The sequence below is a fragment of the Molothrus ater genome, chromosome Z (genome assembly GCF_012460135.2).
Source record: "Molothrus ater isolate BHLD 08-10-18 breed brown headed cowbird chromosome Z, BPBGC_Mater_1.1, whole genome shotgun sequence".
NCBI lineage: Eukaryota > Metazoa > Chordata > Aves > Passeriformes > Icteridae > Molothrus > Molothrus ater.
Window position 1 is genome coordinate 67,821,169 of NC_050511.2, and position 16,327 is coordinate 67,837,495.

The 16,327-nt window shown below is 39.3% G+C and overlaps 1 protein-coding gene across 1 annotated transcript in view; it reads left to right on the top strand.

The window, feature by feature from the left end:
* The window catches only part of EDIL3 (EGF like repeats and discoidin domains 3), a 242,858-nt gene that overhangs the window by 118,600 nt on the left and 107,931 nt on the right, over window positions 1-16,327 (top strand). The window contains exon 4 of the mRNA XM_036402712.2: window positions 629-757. Coding sequence (XP_036258605.1) covers window positions 629-757 — 129 coding nt within the window. The remainder of the gene's footprint in view (window positions 1-628; window positions 758-16,327) is intronic.

The window sequence follows — 16,327 nt, forward strand, 5'->3', positions numbered from 1 at the left end:
TCCATGCTAAAACTTTATGCATCCTAGCATGTGGCGTGTTGGGGAAAAAGAAAATTTAGTCAGAAGATCTTTTTCAAACCATCTTGAAGTGACTACAGAGGCACTGAGTGGAAAAGAATAGTTGGCTTGGTAGCTGCTAACTACTGGCCCAGATACTCTCATTTCAGAAAGTCACCCAGAGCCATAGCAAAGATCTCCTCAGACTGCTAACTTGACATGTAGTGATCATTCAGGGACATTGTACCTGTCACTCTGTGCATGATAGGCATGTTTGATTAATACCTATTCCCTCAGTGGTGCAAAAACTAGAATGCCTGTTATCTTTAACAGAAGAGCAAGATTTAGCCTCACTGTCTCCTGTCTTCTCTCACATTAAAAACTAATGCCATGATTAATGAGTAGTGACACTCTTCATATTTTTTTTCTTGTTCATAAAAATCCTCGCTGGCAAGTTATCTGAAGTAAGTGAAGGGTGTATTTTACTGAGTTAGTGGAATATAAAGGCCTGCATAAGGCATTCTATTTCTTTAATGAATCCTTATAAATGACTGAAATTATTATGGTTGTTATTGTGGATGTGTACATACTTGTCTCTCTTTTTTTTTTTTCTTTTTTTCCCTTCTCACAGGACCCTGCCTCCCCAATCCATGCCATAATGGTGGGATATGTGAAATTAGTGAAGCATACCGAGGCGACACATTCATAGGCTATGTCTGTAAATGTCCACCGGGATTTAATGGGATTCACTGCCAGCACAGTAAGTTCCACGTGGTAAATTTTATTGTATTTATAGATAGGAGCCTTTTTATTGCCTGCACAGTTAAGGATTAATATCGGATCTGCTTTTCTGGAGTATATCAGACTTTGGCCTTTATATTATGAGCAAGCTAATACCACAGAATGCTGCTGCTGCCTTCAGAAAATGACCTGACTACCAACACACTGGACACAACAGGACATGATTTGCTATACATGTTTTACACCATGGCAAGGACAAGGTAAACGTATTTCGAGGGCTTTAATGCAGAAGTGTATTTGAAACAGAAGGACTATCTTCTTATCTCAGTAGTGTTTGTGGGTTTGTTTTGATTAATGCTAAAAAAAAAAGGAAAAACCCATGACATTTCTGAATAAATGTCTTCTACATCTTTCTTTACGTATGTCTTTATAAATAATGAAGAAATGTTTTGAATCACAGTATCTAAGTTCAAGAGCAAAACCTCCAGACTTACATCATTTAACCCTGTTTAAAATACAGTTTCTTGATCTCTTTCTAATCCTTATCATTTATTTGGAGAGTATTTCCTATTTTCAGGTCAGATTTGGAACAGCAGGGCAGTAGCCTCATCATATAGTGGTAGGTAGAGAACTTACAATGAACCATATGGGGAAAGAAATTTTGGGTGTGCTGGATCTGACAGGAGCAGAGTTAAATGTCTTCACAGTAGCTGGTGTGGGCTTGTGTTTTGGATTTGTGCTGGAACCAACACTGAAAATTCAGGGATGTTTTAGTTACTGCTGGGTAGTGCTAACACAGAGTCAGGAGCTTTTCTGCTTCTCACTCCACCCCACCAGCAATCAAAGCCAATTAGTGAGGGATATTCATCTGCTAGTGACTGAGCAGGTCGTGTGCTAACCTATTAATGTAGTCTGTTTTGCCTGTTAATTTAATAGAAACTGGGTTTTTTTCACATGCAAATCTCATTTGAAACAAGTGCTTGCCTGAGGAGAAGCTCACAAGAGAAATTTTGGGGTTTCCATTTTGTGCATGAGTGGTTCTTAAACCAGGAGCAGCATGGCTCTTTAAATCTTATGCTGTTGATGCATTTGGAAGCCAGCTGTTACAGAAGGTAAAAAAACTCGAGGAAATAGTCAGGAATCCAGCTCCACTCACATGTTAAAATTGGTTCAGTTATTCAGCTCACAGTGACTAAGCACTGAATCCAGCCTACCTGAATTAATTGCTCCATTTAGATATTTGTCTATAATTTGAAGTGTCCAGAACACAATACAACAATACGATCCGGCTCAGCTAACATCTTCATGTTTATTATGTCCCTTAAACACTCTAAGTATCTCCAAAGACTGGAATATGGATGCTCCATTCCATTAACTTTGGCCACACTCTCAGTTAATTGTGTGGGTAACGTGGGGAATTCCACTGACTTAATCCAGTGAAAATACACACCCACCTCCTCCACTGGGAGCATGGAAATGAGTGTTTGCTGTCCAGCCATGTGGATGAGCTCATGTGAAAACACAATCACATGGACACATGTGCTCAGGGGTGCTCCATCATGGGACCTGTCACGTTGATGGCAAGAGTTGGAGGTTCCTCTGGCTCTGGTCCAGGGGCTTTTCCAGATGACTTTGTCCCATCTGGATCACCAGAAACTGATGCCTTGTGAAGGCTGACCTAGAACAGAGGCTGGACAGAGCTAAAGAATACATCAGGGATCTATTAAAAAGCCTTAATGGATCCACCTTGGGCAGCACCAGAGCCCAGCCAGGGCTGCATCCAAGATGAACCAAAATGGTCCCAAAATGCACAACCAGGCACAGGGTCTCTCACTGTGTTCAGTTCTGCTCCATTTGCATCTTGCAGTTCATTGTCCCATTCCAGCTTTAGCCCCTGCAGTCCCACCCTGCTTGTTTTTCTCTCTCCAGCCCACGGTGTTTGTTCTCTTGGGGCTGAGATTTGGATCATTTGTCCTTGGTGCCCAGCTGGAGCAGGAATTGTTTTGTCTCCCTGCTCTGTGCAAAGAGCTCAGCATCCCCTGATGTGAAGCTCAGACTCACCCAATAAAGCAGCACAGAATCTGAAAAATAGAAAAGCTAAAACCTGAGGCATCAGCGTGGCACACAACACTTCTTCCATCAAATATAATGGAGCTGACCTTTGTTAAAGAAGTAAATAATCCCACAAGTTTCATCAAGCAAAACACGTTGCTGAGCACGAGTTTTGGATGGAATGCCATCTTTTGTCACCTAATTAATGAGTAAGAAACATACAGCTGGTGCATCACAGAGTGATTCATCAGAGTTGTTTGCTGGGTCCACAGCATCCTTTTAAAAATATTGAAGTATATCATGTTAGCTAATGATCCTGATAATCAGCAAAGTGTGTTTGTGTCAACTTCAGGACAAGATAAAGCCTTCCCACAGCTGACCCAGACTCACCACAGCCCCAGAAGGCAGCTGAAGTGATTTAAGAAAAGACTAGTTTATATGAAGATTTATTCTCTGGGGGAGAATGAGATTCAGTCCTTTTCAGATAATCTGATTTAAGATGGGATGATAAATCAGATACCCTATCCAGGTGTTCTCAGAGGGTCTCTGGGGATGGGAGCTGTGAGAGGCAGCCACAGAGCTCTCTGCAGTCAGGGAGAATTGTGGGATTTTCAGTGGTGGACTTAAAATTTAGCATTTATATACAATATCACCTTAGCTCAATTCACGCTGTTCCTTTGATACAAACTCCTCTGCTTCATGAAGTTTAACAATTCAATTCTGAACACTGTAAATCAAGTAAGAAGTCTGTCAAATTTATCATAAAGAGACAAATTAAAATGACCTCGTTGCAAGGCACGTCTCTTCTGCACTGTCAAGAATTCCAAAAGCCACTTTGTGGTTCTCTTGTACAAAGCTTTTTATCTTGGATTTCTTTCATGTCTAATATTCTGTTGCCAAATCAATTAAGCCAGGTGATTGATTTTGCAGTCGAGATACCTTCTCAAAGCTGGTATTTTATCATTCACATCAACAAACACCCTGTCAGTATTTCTTGCCCATGTAAATAATTAATATGTAAACTATAAAAGAGATCGTTGGAAATTTTACTGATACAGTCAGTAAATATTCTTGATTTATTGCAAAACTGATATTAATTGGCTGTGGTTGCCTGAAAAGATTCTAGTTACCCAATGGCAAAAAAAAAAAAAAAAAAAAAAAAAGAAAGTGTTTCCAATTTCAAAGCTCATAAAGTAACCAAAACCAGGAAAGTCTGCCTCAGGTAGAGTCCTGGACTGGATTTTGTGCTGATGCCACAGCAAATCTATTTTTTAAATATTCTTCCATTATTTAAGGGGCATTTACTTACCTGATTGGAATGAAGATTGAAGTCAAGGGCTCTTCTGAAGCAAGGCTGGGAGAGCTGGGGATGAAGAGAAGGCTCCAGGGAGAGCTCAGAGCCCCTTCCAGGGCCTAAAGGGGCTCCAGGAGAGCTGGAGAATTCCCCATGGCTGGGGGGTTGGAACCAGGTGATCTTTACAGTCCCTTAAAACCCAAGCCAGTTTGTGATTCTATATTAAAAAAGCCTAGAACAACTCAGAATCCATGGAAATACCCCAAATGGACAGCTTTTCCACCCCAAAAAAGGAAAGCAAAACCTAAAAAACCAACCAAAAAAAAAACCAAAACAAAAAACCAAACAAACCAATCAAACAAAAACCAAAAAAACCCAAAATCCCCTGCTAAAAAAAATCCAAACCAAATGGCAATAAAAAACCAAAAATACCAAAAAAAGAAAGACAAAAAAAACCCCAAAAAGCCCCAAACCAAACCACAACCCAAAATTTACAAAAAAAATACAAAAGAAAAAAAGGGACAGAAAATCCCTCACAACACAAAAAAATGCAGTTGAAAGATATATACAGTATGCATTATTGTGATTATCATACTGGAAAAAGTAGGAATTTGAGACATTAGACCCAATATGTGTTACTGGCTGCCACTCAAGTAGCTGAAAGGACACAGATCCAACCAGGAAAATTCATGTTTGAAGCAACAAAGGGTTCAGATTTAAGGGTTTGATTTGCACGTGGGTTTGTATTCTGAGGATCATTAACTCCACCAGACATAACTGAAATCCTTGCAGCCCAATAATAAAGGTTATTAATCAAACACACTTAATAATGTAAGCAAGCCCTTCCCAGGGTTTTACCGAGGTTTCTGCTTTCTTCTTCCACATCATGGGTGGCCTGTGATATCCACATGTGCTGCACAAATGTGTTGGAAAATTGCACAGGCCCTGTGGCAGATTTCCATTCTACCTTGAGCCATCATCCCAGCTACCCATGGGCCAGAGCCTTTCTCCTGTGGTGCCACAGCTGGAAAGGCTCGTGGCCACACATTTCTGGCCAGTTGACCTGATGCATAATCTCTCCCAGCAAAATTCAGTATACAGTCAAGGAATCTCCTGAGGTGGAAGGGACCCATGATAATTATCTATTGAAAAGCTTGTCCCTGCACAGACACTCCAAAATCCCAGCCTGGGCATCCCTGGAGTGTTGTCCAAACTCTCCTGGAGCTCTGGCAGCCTTGGGGAGCCATTCCCTGGGGAGCCTGGGCAGTGCCCAGCACCCTCTGGGGGAGAACCTTGCCCTGAGCTCCATCCCAAATCCCTGGCCCAGCTCCAGCCCCTTCCTTCAGGTCCTGCCCTGTCAGGAGCAGAGACCAGAGACCAGAGACCAGAGACCAGAGATCAGAGACCAGAGACCAGAGACCAGAGACCAGAGACCAGAGACCAGAGATCAGAGATCAGAGACCAGAGATCAGAGATCAGAGACCAGAGACCAGAGACCAGAGACCAGAGACCAGAGACCAGAGACCAGAGATCAGAGACCAGAGATCAGAGACCAGAGACCAGAGACCAGAGACCAGAGACCAGAGACCAGAGATCAGAGACCAGAGACCAGAGACCAGAGACCAGAGATCAGAGATCAGAGACCAGAGATCAGAGATCAGAGACCAGAGACCAGAGATCAGAGACCAGAGATCAGAGACCAGAGACCAGAGATCAGAGATCAGAGACCAGAGACCAGAGACCAGAGATCAGAGACCAGAGATCAGAGACCAGAGACCAGAGATCAGAGATCAGAGACCAGAGACCAGAGATCAGAGACCAGAGATCAGAGACCAGAGACCAGAGACCAGAGATCAGAGACCAGAGACCAGAGATCAGAGATCAGAGACCAGAGACCAGAGATCAGAGATCAGAGATCAGAGACCAGAGATCAGAGATCAGAGACCAGAGACCAGAGATCAGAGACCAGAGATCAGAGACCAGAGACCAGAGACCAGAGATCAGAGACCAGAGACCAGAGATCAGAGATCAGAGACCAGAGACCAGAGATCAGAGATCAGAGATCAGAGACCAGAGATCAGAGATCCGAGACCAGAGATCAGAGATCCGAGACCAGAGATCAGAGATCAGAGATCAGAGACCAGAGATCAGAGACCAGAGATCAGAGACCAGAGATCAGAGACCAGAGATCAGAGACCAGAGACCAGAGATCAGAGACCAGAGATCAGAGACCAGAGATCAGAGACCAGAGATCAGAGACCAGAGATCAGAGACCAGAGCTGCCCTTCCTCTTCCTCTCATGGGGAGCTGTAGCTGTGATGGGTCTGCCCTCAGCCTCCCTTCTCCAGCTGAGCACACCAAGTGCCCTCAACCCTCCTCACACGGCCCCTCCACATCATTCACCATCCCCATGGCCTCCTCTGCACATTCTAACAGGTTAACATCTTTTTTTATGTTGTGATGCCAGAACTGAGCCCAATATTCCAGGTCAGGCCACTCCAGCCCAGAGCAGAGCAGGACAATCCCTGCCTGGCCATGCTGGGCCTGGTGTCCCCAGGACAGGGATGTCCCTGCTGGCTCCAGGGCACTGCCACTGGCCTTTGTGTTTGGAGGTTGTTTTCACAAACAGGACAGCACTGCTGGGGTACATTCTTCGAGTTTTTGTTGCAGCATCAGCCTCATTACATGGTTGAGACAATAGGAAGATGGAAAAGCTCATGTACAGCCAGCAACAGCCAAAGATTTCTTTGCCACAGAGCATTTTAAAAACTTTCTAGCCAATAGCACATTGCTAAAGCTTACAGAAAATTGTTCTGGCCAATCAGTGAAAGCACATGTACACCTGCTTCACATAATGCTTGTCTGCTTTCTATCAACAATACACAATACTCCATTATTAAGCTTAAAACTTTCTACTATCTTGTTAGACATAGAATATCTTGTTTCCTATTTTTCTGCAGTCCTAAGGTCTATCTTAGCCAAGTCTCAAACTCAAGCTATTGTTTAATGTCCTTGCTTGCTCTACCATTGTAACTTTTTCTACTTTCAGATGTTGCAGCTGCAGCTAGTTCTGCGTTTTCTGTTCTGTTTTTAAAAAAAGCCTGCTTTTACAGCTTTCTTGAAATCATCTTACTTTCACTATTTCCCACAACCAGGATGCCCAGTGCCTTTCCCTGGCACTGCTTCCCAGCATCTCATTCCCCAGTCTGTCCACGCATCCAAAGTTACCCCATCCCAGGGGCAGAATCACAGTGACTTTTCCAGCTACCAGGAAGAAGTTACTGTGATGAGGATGCAGAATGTGGCACAGATTTTATGTTAAGAGGAATGAGTGCTCTTGTTAAACCACTCCTGGCTGCTGTTGGGTGGAAGGGCACTCCAGAAACCATTCCCCACAGATGGTTTCCATGCAGCTGCCCTGTTTTGAAGACTAAAACCCATTGTTTTCTTGCACAGATGCAGGTTGTTCCAAGCCAGCCATGGCAAGAGCCAAGTGAGCAAATTTAATGTACCAGTGTGCATGCAGTTGCACCACACCAGATTTTCATCCCATGCTCCTCCTGACACACATAAAATATGGTCCCTCCTTTGGAGAAAAATATCTGTTTGGGCTGTTCTAAACTTTACCACATTGTTCCTTTTTATTCTGGGGTGGAGGGAAGGGTTAATATTCATCAAAATTAATTCTATGAATAGCTTTAAAAAATTATACTGCCAACAAAATACTTACTGGTACAGTAATAAACTCCATAGTGCAGTAGCCAGTTTCATGTATACGTATGTCCTTGTGCCTCTAAGCATTGTAGAGCTGAAATTTGGAAACTATTCCTGTGTTTGACCAGTAGCTTGGACAAGAAAGGAAGGAGGAAGCATGTATCATTATTAGTTTGTGAAACTTCCAGAATTTAACTCAAAATGTGAAAGAAGGTGGGTAATTTTAAAGACATCTGAGAGGTATCACCAGTAAAGAATATAAAAACAAACAGCCACTGAAGGCTATTGGAAGAAAAGTCAGTAAAATGTTCCCAGAATTGAAGCTGTGTCAGGGGGCTGAAGGAAATGGCAGAACCAGCAGGTGTGGGAGCCCCTGGTGCTTTTGTCCCATTCACAGAAGTCCAGGGAAGCTTGTGTGGGGACTGGAAAAAGGAAATTCTCTAATGAGGTGAAAAATGACAGGTTTGTCAGCTGAAAGTGAAGGAAGTTTTGCTGATGGATCCTCTTACAACAAACGTCTGGTGAGATTGGACAACAGTGACACCAATTTTGGGGCGATTGGAAGAAGGTGTTTGTTTTCCTTGAAGCCCAAATAAATGTTGTGGTTAAAGCAGTAGGTAACTGAGCTGATGCTTGCCCCCTCCTTGAAGATTTTATTTGATTCAGTAAGAGCCAGAGATTGCTTTAAAGTCCCAGGTAGGAAGTATAATAACCCCACCAATTTTGTTTCACTCTTCTTAGAATTTGCTTGTATAGCATTGTTTATTCTTTCTATCCATACACAATTCAAATAGCTTTTTTTATTCTTGTTGAGTTACTGATCTTAACAATTTCCTCATACATAGCATTGAGTTTCAAAGTCTAATTTTGCTGTATACTCAATAAAAAGTCCCTTTTCAATTTCCAACCTGCTGTCTTTCAGCACCTTTTAAATGTTTCATCCTTTGTCTATTACAATACTGGGAGAAAAGCAGATTTTGAATGCCTTGTGTACACCACTTGTTATTTTGCAGACATTTGTTATGTGCCCTCTTACTTCTCCTGTGCAGCCAGTTAAATTTGTTGCCTTTTCTGTGCAGTGTGTTGGTTTTTCTTGCACTTTCAAATTGTCTCTCAGTGGCCTTCTCAAAACCTTCTTTGTTCAGTGGTGTATTTTACAGCAGCAGTGACTTATAGTAAAGAGAAAGCTGTAAGGTTTATTTGTCAGAAGTTCCTTACATTCTGTATTCTTTATGCAGCATTTTGTTGTTAAATTTCCTTCTGATTTTTTTTTTTTTTTCTTTTTTAACCAGAACTGGGTGTGGGGCTGAGGCTTTTCTTCAGCAGGCCGTGGTAATTGCTGAGTTTCTTTCATGAGGTGCCATAGGCGGAGGAAATAGATCTTCCTGATTGCTTTGGGGTTTTATGGCAATGTTAAACAGAGGGGTTGGGCTCCTTCCAACCTAGGCACTGACTGAATTACATAATGAATGGTGCTTTTCAGAAGACGTGTGTTTCTATGGTGTAAAAGTCACTTTGGCTGTCAATAGCCATTGTAAACTTTTTTTGTAGGCAGGTAGTCTTTCTCTAATTAGTGTCTTTCTTAAGGAGTAGTTTGTTTTTTTGTTTTGGTTTTTTTTATGGTGAAAAGAAATTAATGTTCCAAAAATGCAGGAATTGCTGTTTGATTGCAAAAGAGATTAAATTTGTTCATATTCTGCATTAAAAATATAACATATGGAGATGTTTTATACATAAAAGTTTCTCTTTATATTTGAATTAAAAATAAAAAGCACTGAATGAAAGGAGTCCACTCTAAATTTGAGAATAGTTATCCCATTGTAATGTCTACATCATGCATTCCTATTTTTATAACAGAAATATTGTAATAAACTATCTGAGGTTGCACTGAGTCCCAGGGAAGAGCTGATAAACCACAGTAGAGAGGTGTATGGTTAGAGGAGGAACACATGATAACTTTGCCTGGACAAAACATCTCTTTTCCTTTTATTTTTCCCACTTTTTGTGCCCATTTGGTAAGACACAGCAACCCATAAGTCAATTTCAGCCACTGTGATGGTTTAGGGTCAACACAGCCACCTGAAGTTTTATAAGCAGAACTCTGGTCAGTCTTTGTTGCACCAGCAGCTTTCTCACAGATACACCAGCAAATTCTTGTGAGGAAGATAAAGTAATAAATGAAATCTTGAAATGAAATCTGATTGTTTAACAAGACAGAACTTACCACTTAGAATTTTGTCACACAGAGATGTGGTCTGGGAGCAGTTGTTGGGGAAAAAAAAAAAATGTAATTCAGATATTTTTCTTGGTTTTATTGTTTTGCTCCTGTAAGAGCTACTGTGCTCAGCCATCTGTATGTGTTGGTGTGTCAGGGATGCAGAATTAAAATATTGTATTGTGTTTGGAACTCGTGCTGGCACATGGCTGTGCAGCTCCCTATTACTGTATAAAATATTGGTACTGCTCATTGAACTACCTGAAAATCTTGTGAGCGGCTTTATTGTTTGGAAATTGAACAATTTGCATGGAAATTTTTCCTGAAAAATGAAAGAAGGAAAACACATTCAGTTATCAGGGGCTTGTTTTATACTACAAACCCAGTGAGAAGTTGGAAGAAGTAAAAGAACTTAGAAGGAAGATCCAGGAGTACATTCAGTAGTCTAGGTACTCTTTTGAAATTATAAACAGTATTTTTTCATGTGGATACACTTCTGAGAACGAACACTGTACAGAGGGAGAGAAGGATATTGCATCAGACTCATTGCCTGTGCAAGAAAAATTTCAAAAATCAGTATTTGTGCTTGAAGCTCAGTGTAATGATAAACTGGTGTAATGGCAGAAACCAGTCTGCATCACAAACTAATCCCTTTGTATTCATAAAATATCTCAAGCAAAACCCACGGTGCTGTCACATTTTCATATGAATACCCAGGATATTCATGTAGTTTGCATTTATTCTGCACTTACTCTTAAGTGACATACAATTATTTCTGTAGAACACCTGGCTAAGAGTTTTAGTTTGAGTCAGGAGTATATTTCTTAAGAAAATCTCTTGATCATCTCTACTTATCATGTTTTGCTTTGTGTGACAGCAGGCTGAGAGCACAAGAACTGGATCCCTGTGAGATTAAAATAATCTGAAAGAAAGTAGCCCAGCAGTCTGAAATTCCTGGGATTTGACATAACTGGGAATTTTCTTAAAACATTCCAGTAGGCAAATGGAAATTCAGTCCACCCAGACATTCTAGAATTTGTACAGAGAAAACGTGCCCGAGACCTGCGTAGGGAAGTGCAGGTGTGTTCTCAGATCTGAAACTGCATGTAAGATTCTGTAAGGCCATGCTTCTTACAAATGCAGGCATACTTTGCTTTTCTCAAAGTACACTGAAAAAATATTAATAAATCCTGTTTATCTTCCTTTTCTTATCATGTGCTAAGTGTCTGATGTAATGAGACACGTGCGGCTTTCTGTCAGCCGTGCTTCGGCTGGAGGTTTGTTTGGTCCTCTGGTGGGATTGTCTGATTCTGCCAAAAAATAATGACGCCCATCTCCACTGAAAATTGATCCCCATCAGACGTGTGTTTGAATCAGCTCACCAGGACTGTGGTGAAGTGCACAAGCTAACTGTGTTAAGGGATTTTCAGTGGGATCAGGTCACAGAATGTGGCCAGTGCTAGGTCCTAGGGAGGTGAGGAGATGGGAACATGCAGAGGGACATGAATGGCATTAATTGTGGCTGTCCCTGGATCCCTGGAAGTGTCCAAGGCCAGGCTGGACAGGGCTTGGAGCAACCTGGAATAGTGGAAGGTGGTTGGAATTATGTATCTTTAAGGCCCCTTCCAAACCAAACCATTCTGGGATTCTGGGATTTTCTAAAAAGCCTTTTTTAGAAGAAACCACCAGCTCTACATTTGCAATAAATTCAATTCAGGAATTACATTCAGGAATTGCCCTTGTTACAACAAAACATTTACAGTGAATTGATGTTCCCTGGTCCAGATGTGTAGGCACTGCACCATAAAAGAGTATTTAAAATGTTATTTACCTCCAAATAATAGGTATCCTTTGTAATCTTGTCAGATATTATTTTGCCCTCCCCACAAGTCAGTCAGGTGGCATCTGGCTCTGAAAATGTATTTATTGCGTGTGATCCTTTATTGTACCTAGCAGAGCTGTATATGCTTTACCCTCCTGCAGTTTTTGCAGTTTACTTAAAAGCAACATTCTTTTCCATACCAGCAGTTGTCACTGTTAAAGAGAAATTAATCTGCTTCCTTCTCACCCTCTCCAATTTCTTTGTCACTAAATATTTAAGGGAGCTTCAGGATAATTCTGCAGGAGACATACACCAAAATTAGGAAAAGAGTGCAAGGCGAGGAGAGCCTTTACCCTAATGTAAAATTAGGAGTTTAAAAAGCTTATTTCTGACTTCTTTATGTCAATGCTCATAAAAGAGCGAGAACCTCCTCCCATTTCTCAGCAAAAGTAGAGATTTTTACAGGAATTGTAGCACCCACACCATTGGGTTATGGTACAGATTTTATGTACAGACTGGAAGACAGTATTTTTCTTCCTGAACCAGGCAATCATTGCTGATGTGGTGGAGCTGCTGCATCTTTTGTGGGGAGGGAGATGGGGTTTTCCTTGTCACCTTTGCAGAGGAGGCAAGGAAATCACCACAGCCCAAAAGGCAGAATTGGTGATGAGCGTTTCTTTCCTCGGTGACATTCACCAACCTGCAGTTCCGGATTAAATACAAGATCCATTAACAGTAAAACATACATATATTTCTGATCAGCTAAGGGTCTGAATTTCAAAACTATCAGCAAAGAGTTGAAGTTACCTCTATGTAGCACATGTATGTGCACTTATGCAAGTGCCTCAAACAAATATTTCTGATTGTTCAAATGAGATTTATACACATTGGCCACAAATGAGTACACTTCACCCTGTGTATATCAAATAAAGACATGTCAAAAAAAAAAAAAACCATAATCATCTGGCTTTGTCATTTTAGAGCATCCATCTTTGTATCTTCCAGGACTTGTTTGTCTAGTGATATTTTTAAAAACCTGTGCCATAGCCATGTTCACGTAAAAACAATGCAATCCTACCCTCAGTCTATTCTGAAATGCATGAACAACTGCATTTTGAAGGGATAAAATTTTTCCGGGATGTATGAAGGGAAATAATGCTAATTTTACTGATTTGGGGTCAAACTCATTTTGGTAATAATTGGATTTATTGCCACGTGACCACCCACACTCCTCTAGCAAATCATCTAGTTGCTCCAATGCTCCATAATTTAACTTATTCCTGAAGCTGAGATTTTTGGAGCATTGCTTGTAATGAAAAATGATTCACCAGTTGAATCACTTTTTAATAAGATTTTTTTTTCTCTCTTTTCCTGAACTACAGCTTAAATGATTTGTCAAATGCTTGTTATATAAATAGCCAATTATTTTAATAAGGTTCATTGGAAACGCCAGGAATAGTTGCCCTGAAGATGTACTTCCACAGTGTAAAATTAAATGATAAGTTACTTAATGGGACGAAGGTTTTCATGCCAGTATTCATTAAAAGTAATTAAAAATGAAAAATCTGCTTCAATACATATTAAAACTTTTAAAGTACCAACTCCTTTAAAACTAATAAGGAACATCCAGGCTAGGCTATTGCAAAATTCCATTAGATTAAAATTGCCTCAGATGAAATGCCATTAAATAGGCATTTAAACAGGTAAATAGAAGATCAGGAAATACTGACTAGCCCAGTGTTGGAAGTACGACTCCACAGAGAACACTGTAATAACTTTTCAGTGGCTATAAGGAAAAGATAAGTATTTTGCATAATAGAGAGTAGCTACCTATGCAGAGTATAATTTCACTGCATGGTCTATTTTATGAGAGTTCTCAAAATTGAAACAGGGATGAAAAAGTATCTAAAAATACCAAAAAAAAAAAAAAAAGAATCTTGTTAACAGCACAAGATATATCACTACTGTGGCAACGATTCTTGTAGAGCCCTGTCTTATTTTAAACCCTTTGAAGTAGATAATTTAAAGTAGAAATGTATTCTGGAATGCACTTAATTGTGTCTTTTCCTTTATTATTTTTTAAATTATTATTTTTCCAATAGTTTTACATTTAATCCTAGCATTCTGAAACCTGTGATTATAGTTACTATTTTATGGAAATGAAGTCACTTCAAAACTTTAAATTTAACTTTGAATTTTTTTAAGTGAAGGTAGCATAGGGTAAGTGCCACAGTGGAATGCAAAGAACAGTAGGAAAATGGTATAGACAATAAATTGATTTTAAACTGGATTTCTAAATACATGCTTCTATTAATTTCACTGCTACTATAACAGAATAACTGTAACTATAATATTGAACAGGAGTGTAAGTTGCAGGTGGAAAAGATGAAAAGTTAAGTGGTGGAGAAAGAAATTAGTCATCATAAAAAATGCTGGTTTGTCTAAATTAAGGATTTTACTTCACATATGAAATTTAAGAAGGTATTAATTAAAATAAAAATAGTCTTTCCATTTTCTCAGAGCCTGGATTTTTACAAATCAAATCAAAATGAAGAGGATCTAACTATATATTCCAATTTTCCTGAAACAAGTTGGCCTAGATATATTTTAGAACCAACAGGGAAGGGAACAACACTGGATTGTTACCAGGTGGCATGAAATATCTTCTCTTGTTTTATTTTTTAAGAAGTCTAGTTAAAGAAGTATATTTAAAAATGTGTAAACTAGAATTTTTAAAGAAGCCTCAAAAGAGATAAATTTGCTCTGAAAAAAGAATGCGAGAATGGTTGGAGAAGCAGCTTCTGAAGGAATTCTAGGCAAGAGCTCTGGGATAATATAATGTAAAATATTTGTAGTGAATGTTTCAGGAAAAATCCTGACAGACATCCCTGTGGTGGATTATCCCAGGTTTCAATATTTTTAAAGAAAACCCAAAATACTTTCCCACGCAGCTGTGCTTCAAAATAAAACTGTTATATAGCTGGCAATGTGTTCAATTATCTTTACTTTTGGAAGCTGGTGTGGCATAGTGTGGACGAAAAGATAATATGGAATAATTACAGGAATAATTAAAGAATAATTACAGGAATAATTACAGAATAATTACAGGAATAATTACAGAATAATTACATTTTCCTCCTCCTGTAAAAATACAGGAGGAGGAAAACTTTATATGGAATTATGAGACCAGGGGTAACACAGTGTTTAACTTCTAAGGATGGAGGAGCAAGAGGTCTGCACTTTTTTTGTCTCCAGTGTAAAGCAGTTTTCCTCTCTTTTTGAAGATCACATAAGAAGGATATCTGAATAGTGAATCCCTTCAGGGTGGCACAGAGCACTTGAAGGTTTCCTGCAGGTTCTCTTGGCACAGTGTTTTCAGAGCCTTCTGTGGTCAGGAAACTGGCTTTGAAAAAGCAAAGGAAACCTCTGAATTCTAACAGATGCCTGTCCTGCGTGGAATGTTAATGCATCCAATTCAGATTTAATACTTTATTCTAAATTCCTGCACTTCAAGGAAATATGCCACATTATTTGTAAAAGTTTCACACCAGTATTGAGCCAAACAAGTGCTAGTGCTTGTTTTTGCATAATCCTAATTAAGTCAAGGATCAGTTATAGCTAAAGCTACAGTTTATCTGTTTATATAAATTATAAACAAACATTCATTTGGAACATGTTAGAGATCTTCTTAAACCTCTCATTAAGATTGTTAAGATAAATCATTATTGTGAAAATTATCTATTCCATATCTTTAGCCAAAAATTGAAGGTCATCCTCCTGTGCTTTTCCTGATGCATTTTCATTCTGTTTAAATCATTCTGTTTAAACACATTTATTTACTTCTTTATTTATTAGCTTTCTAGGGAAAAAAAAAAAAAAAAAAAACAAAACAGCAAGGTAATCTAATTTATGAGACCTTTACAGTTTAGGCTTGTTTTTATAAACGGTGTGAATATGAGGAAGAATGCTTTGATTTGGGGGTTTTTTTGGTAAACATTTTCATAAAAATATTCTACTCTTAAAGAAGATGTGTCTTTCAATATGTGAATTGCTGTAATCCTTCAAATTTTATCACTGAGTAGCTCACTGTTAAGATAATTTTATTAAATTTCAGTTTCTCATGAGCCAGATTATTTGCCAAATAAAACCAGTATAGTTTAATTCTTTTCAATGGAGTTTTGCCATTTTGTATTTCTTAAAAATATTTGGTGCTTGTGCACCTTGGTGCAAATAAAAAAGAAGAGTGTGTAAGCTGAGTTTCATGATTCTAGGAAATTCATAACAAAAAGTTTGACCATCTGAAGCTCAAGCTTAAACAATTACAAGCTACTACAAAATTCTGCAAACAAGATCATACATTTTGTGTGAACTTACTGATATGGTATTGACCTGTGTAATTTAATCATTCAGGATCAATACATAATAAAGAAAAGATACCTAGAATGCATTTTAGAAATCTATAAAGAACCATCAAGCAACTACAAGAATAGCT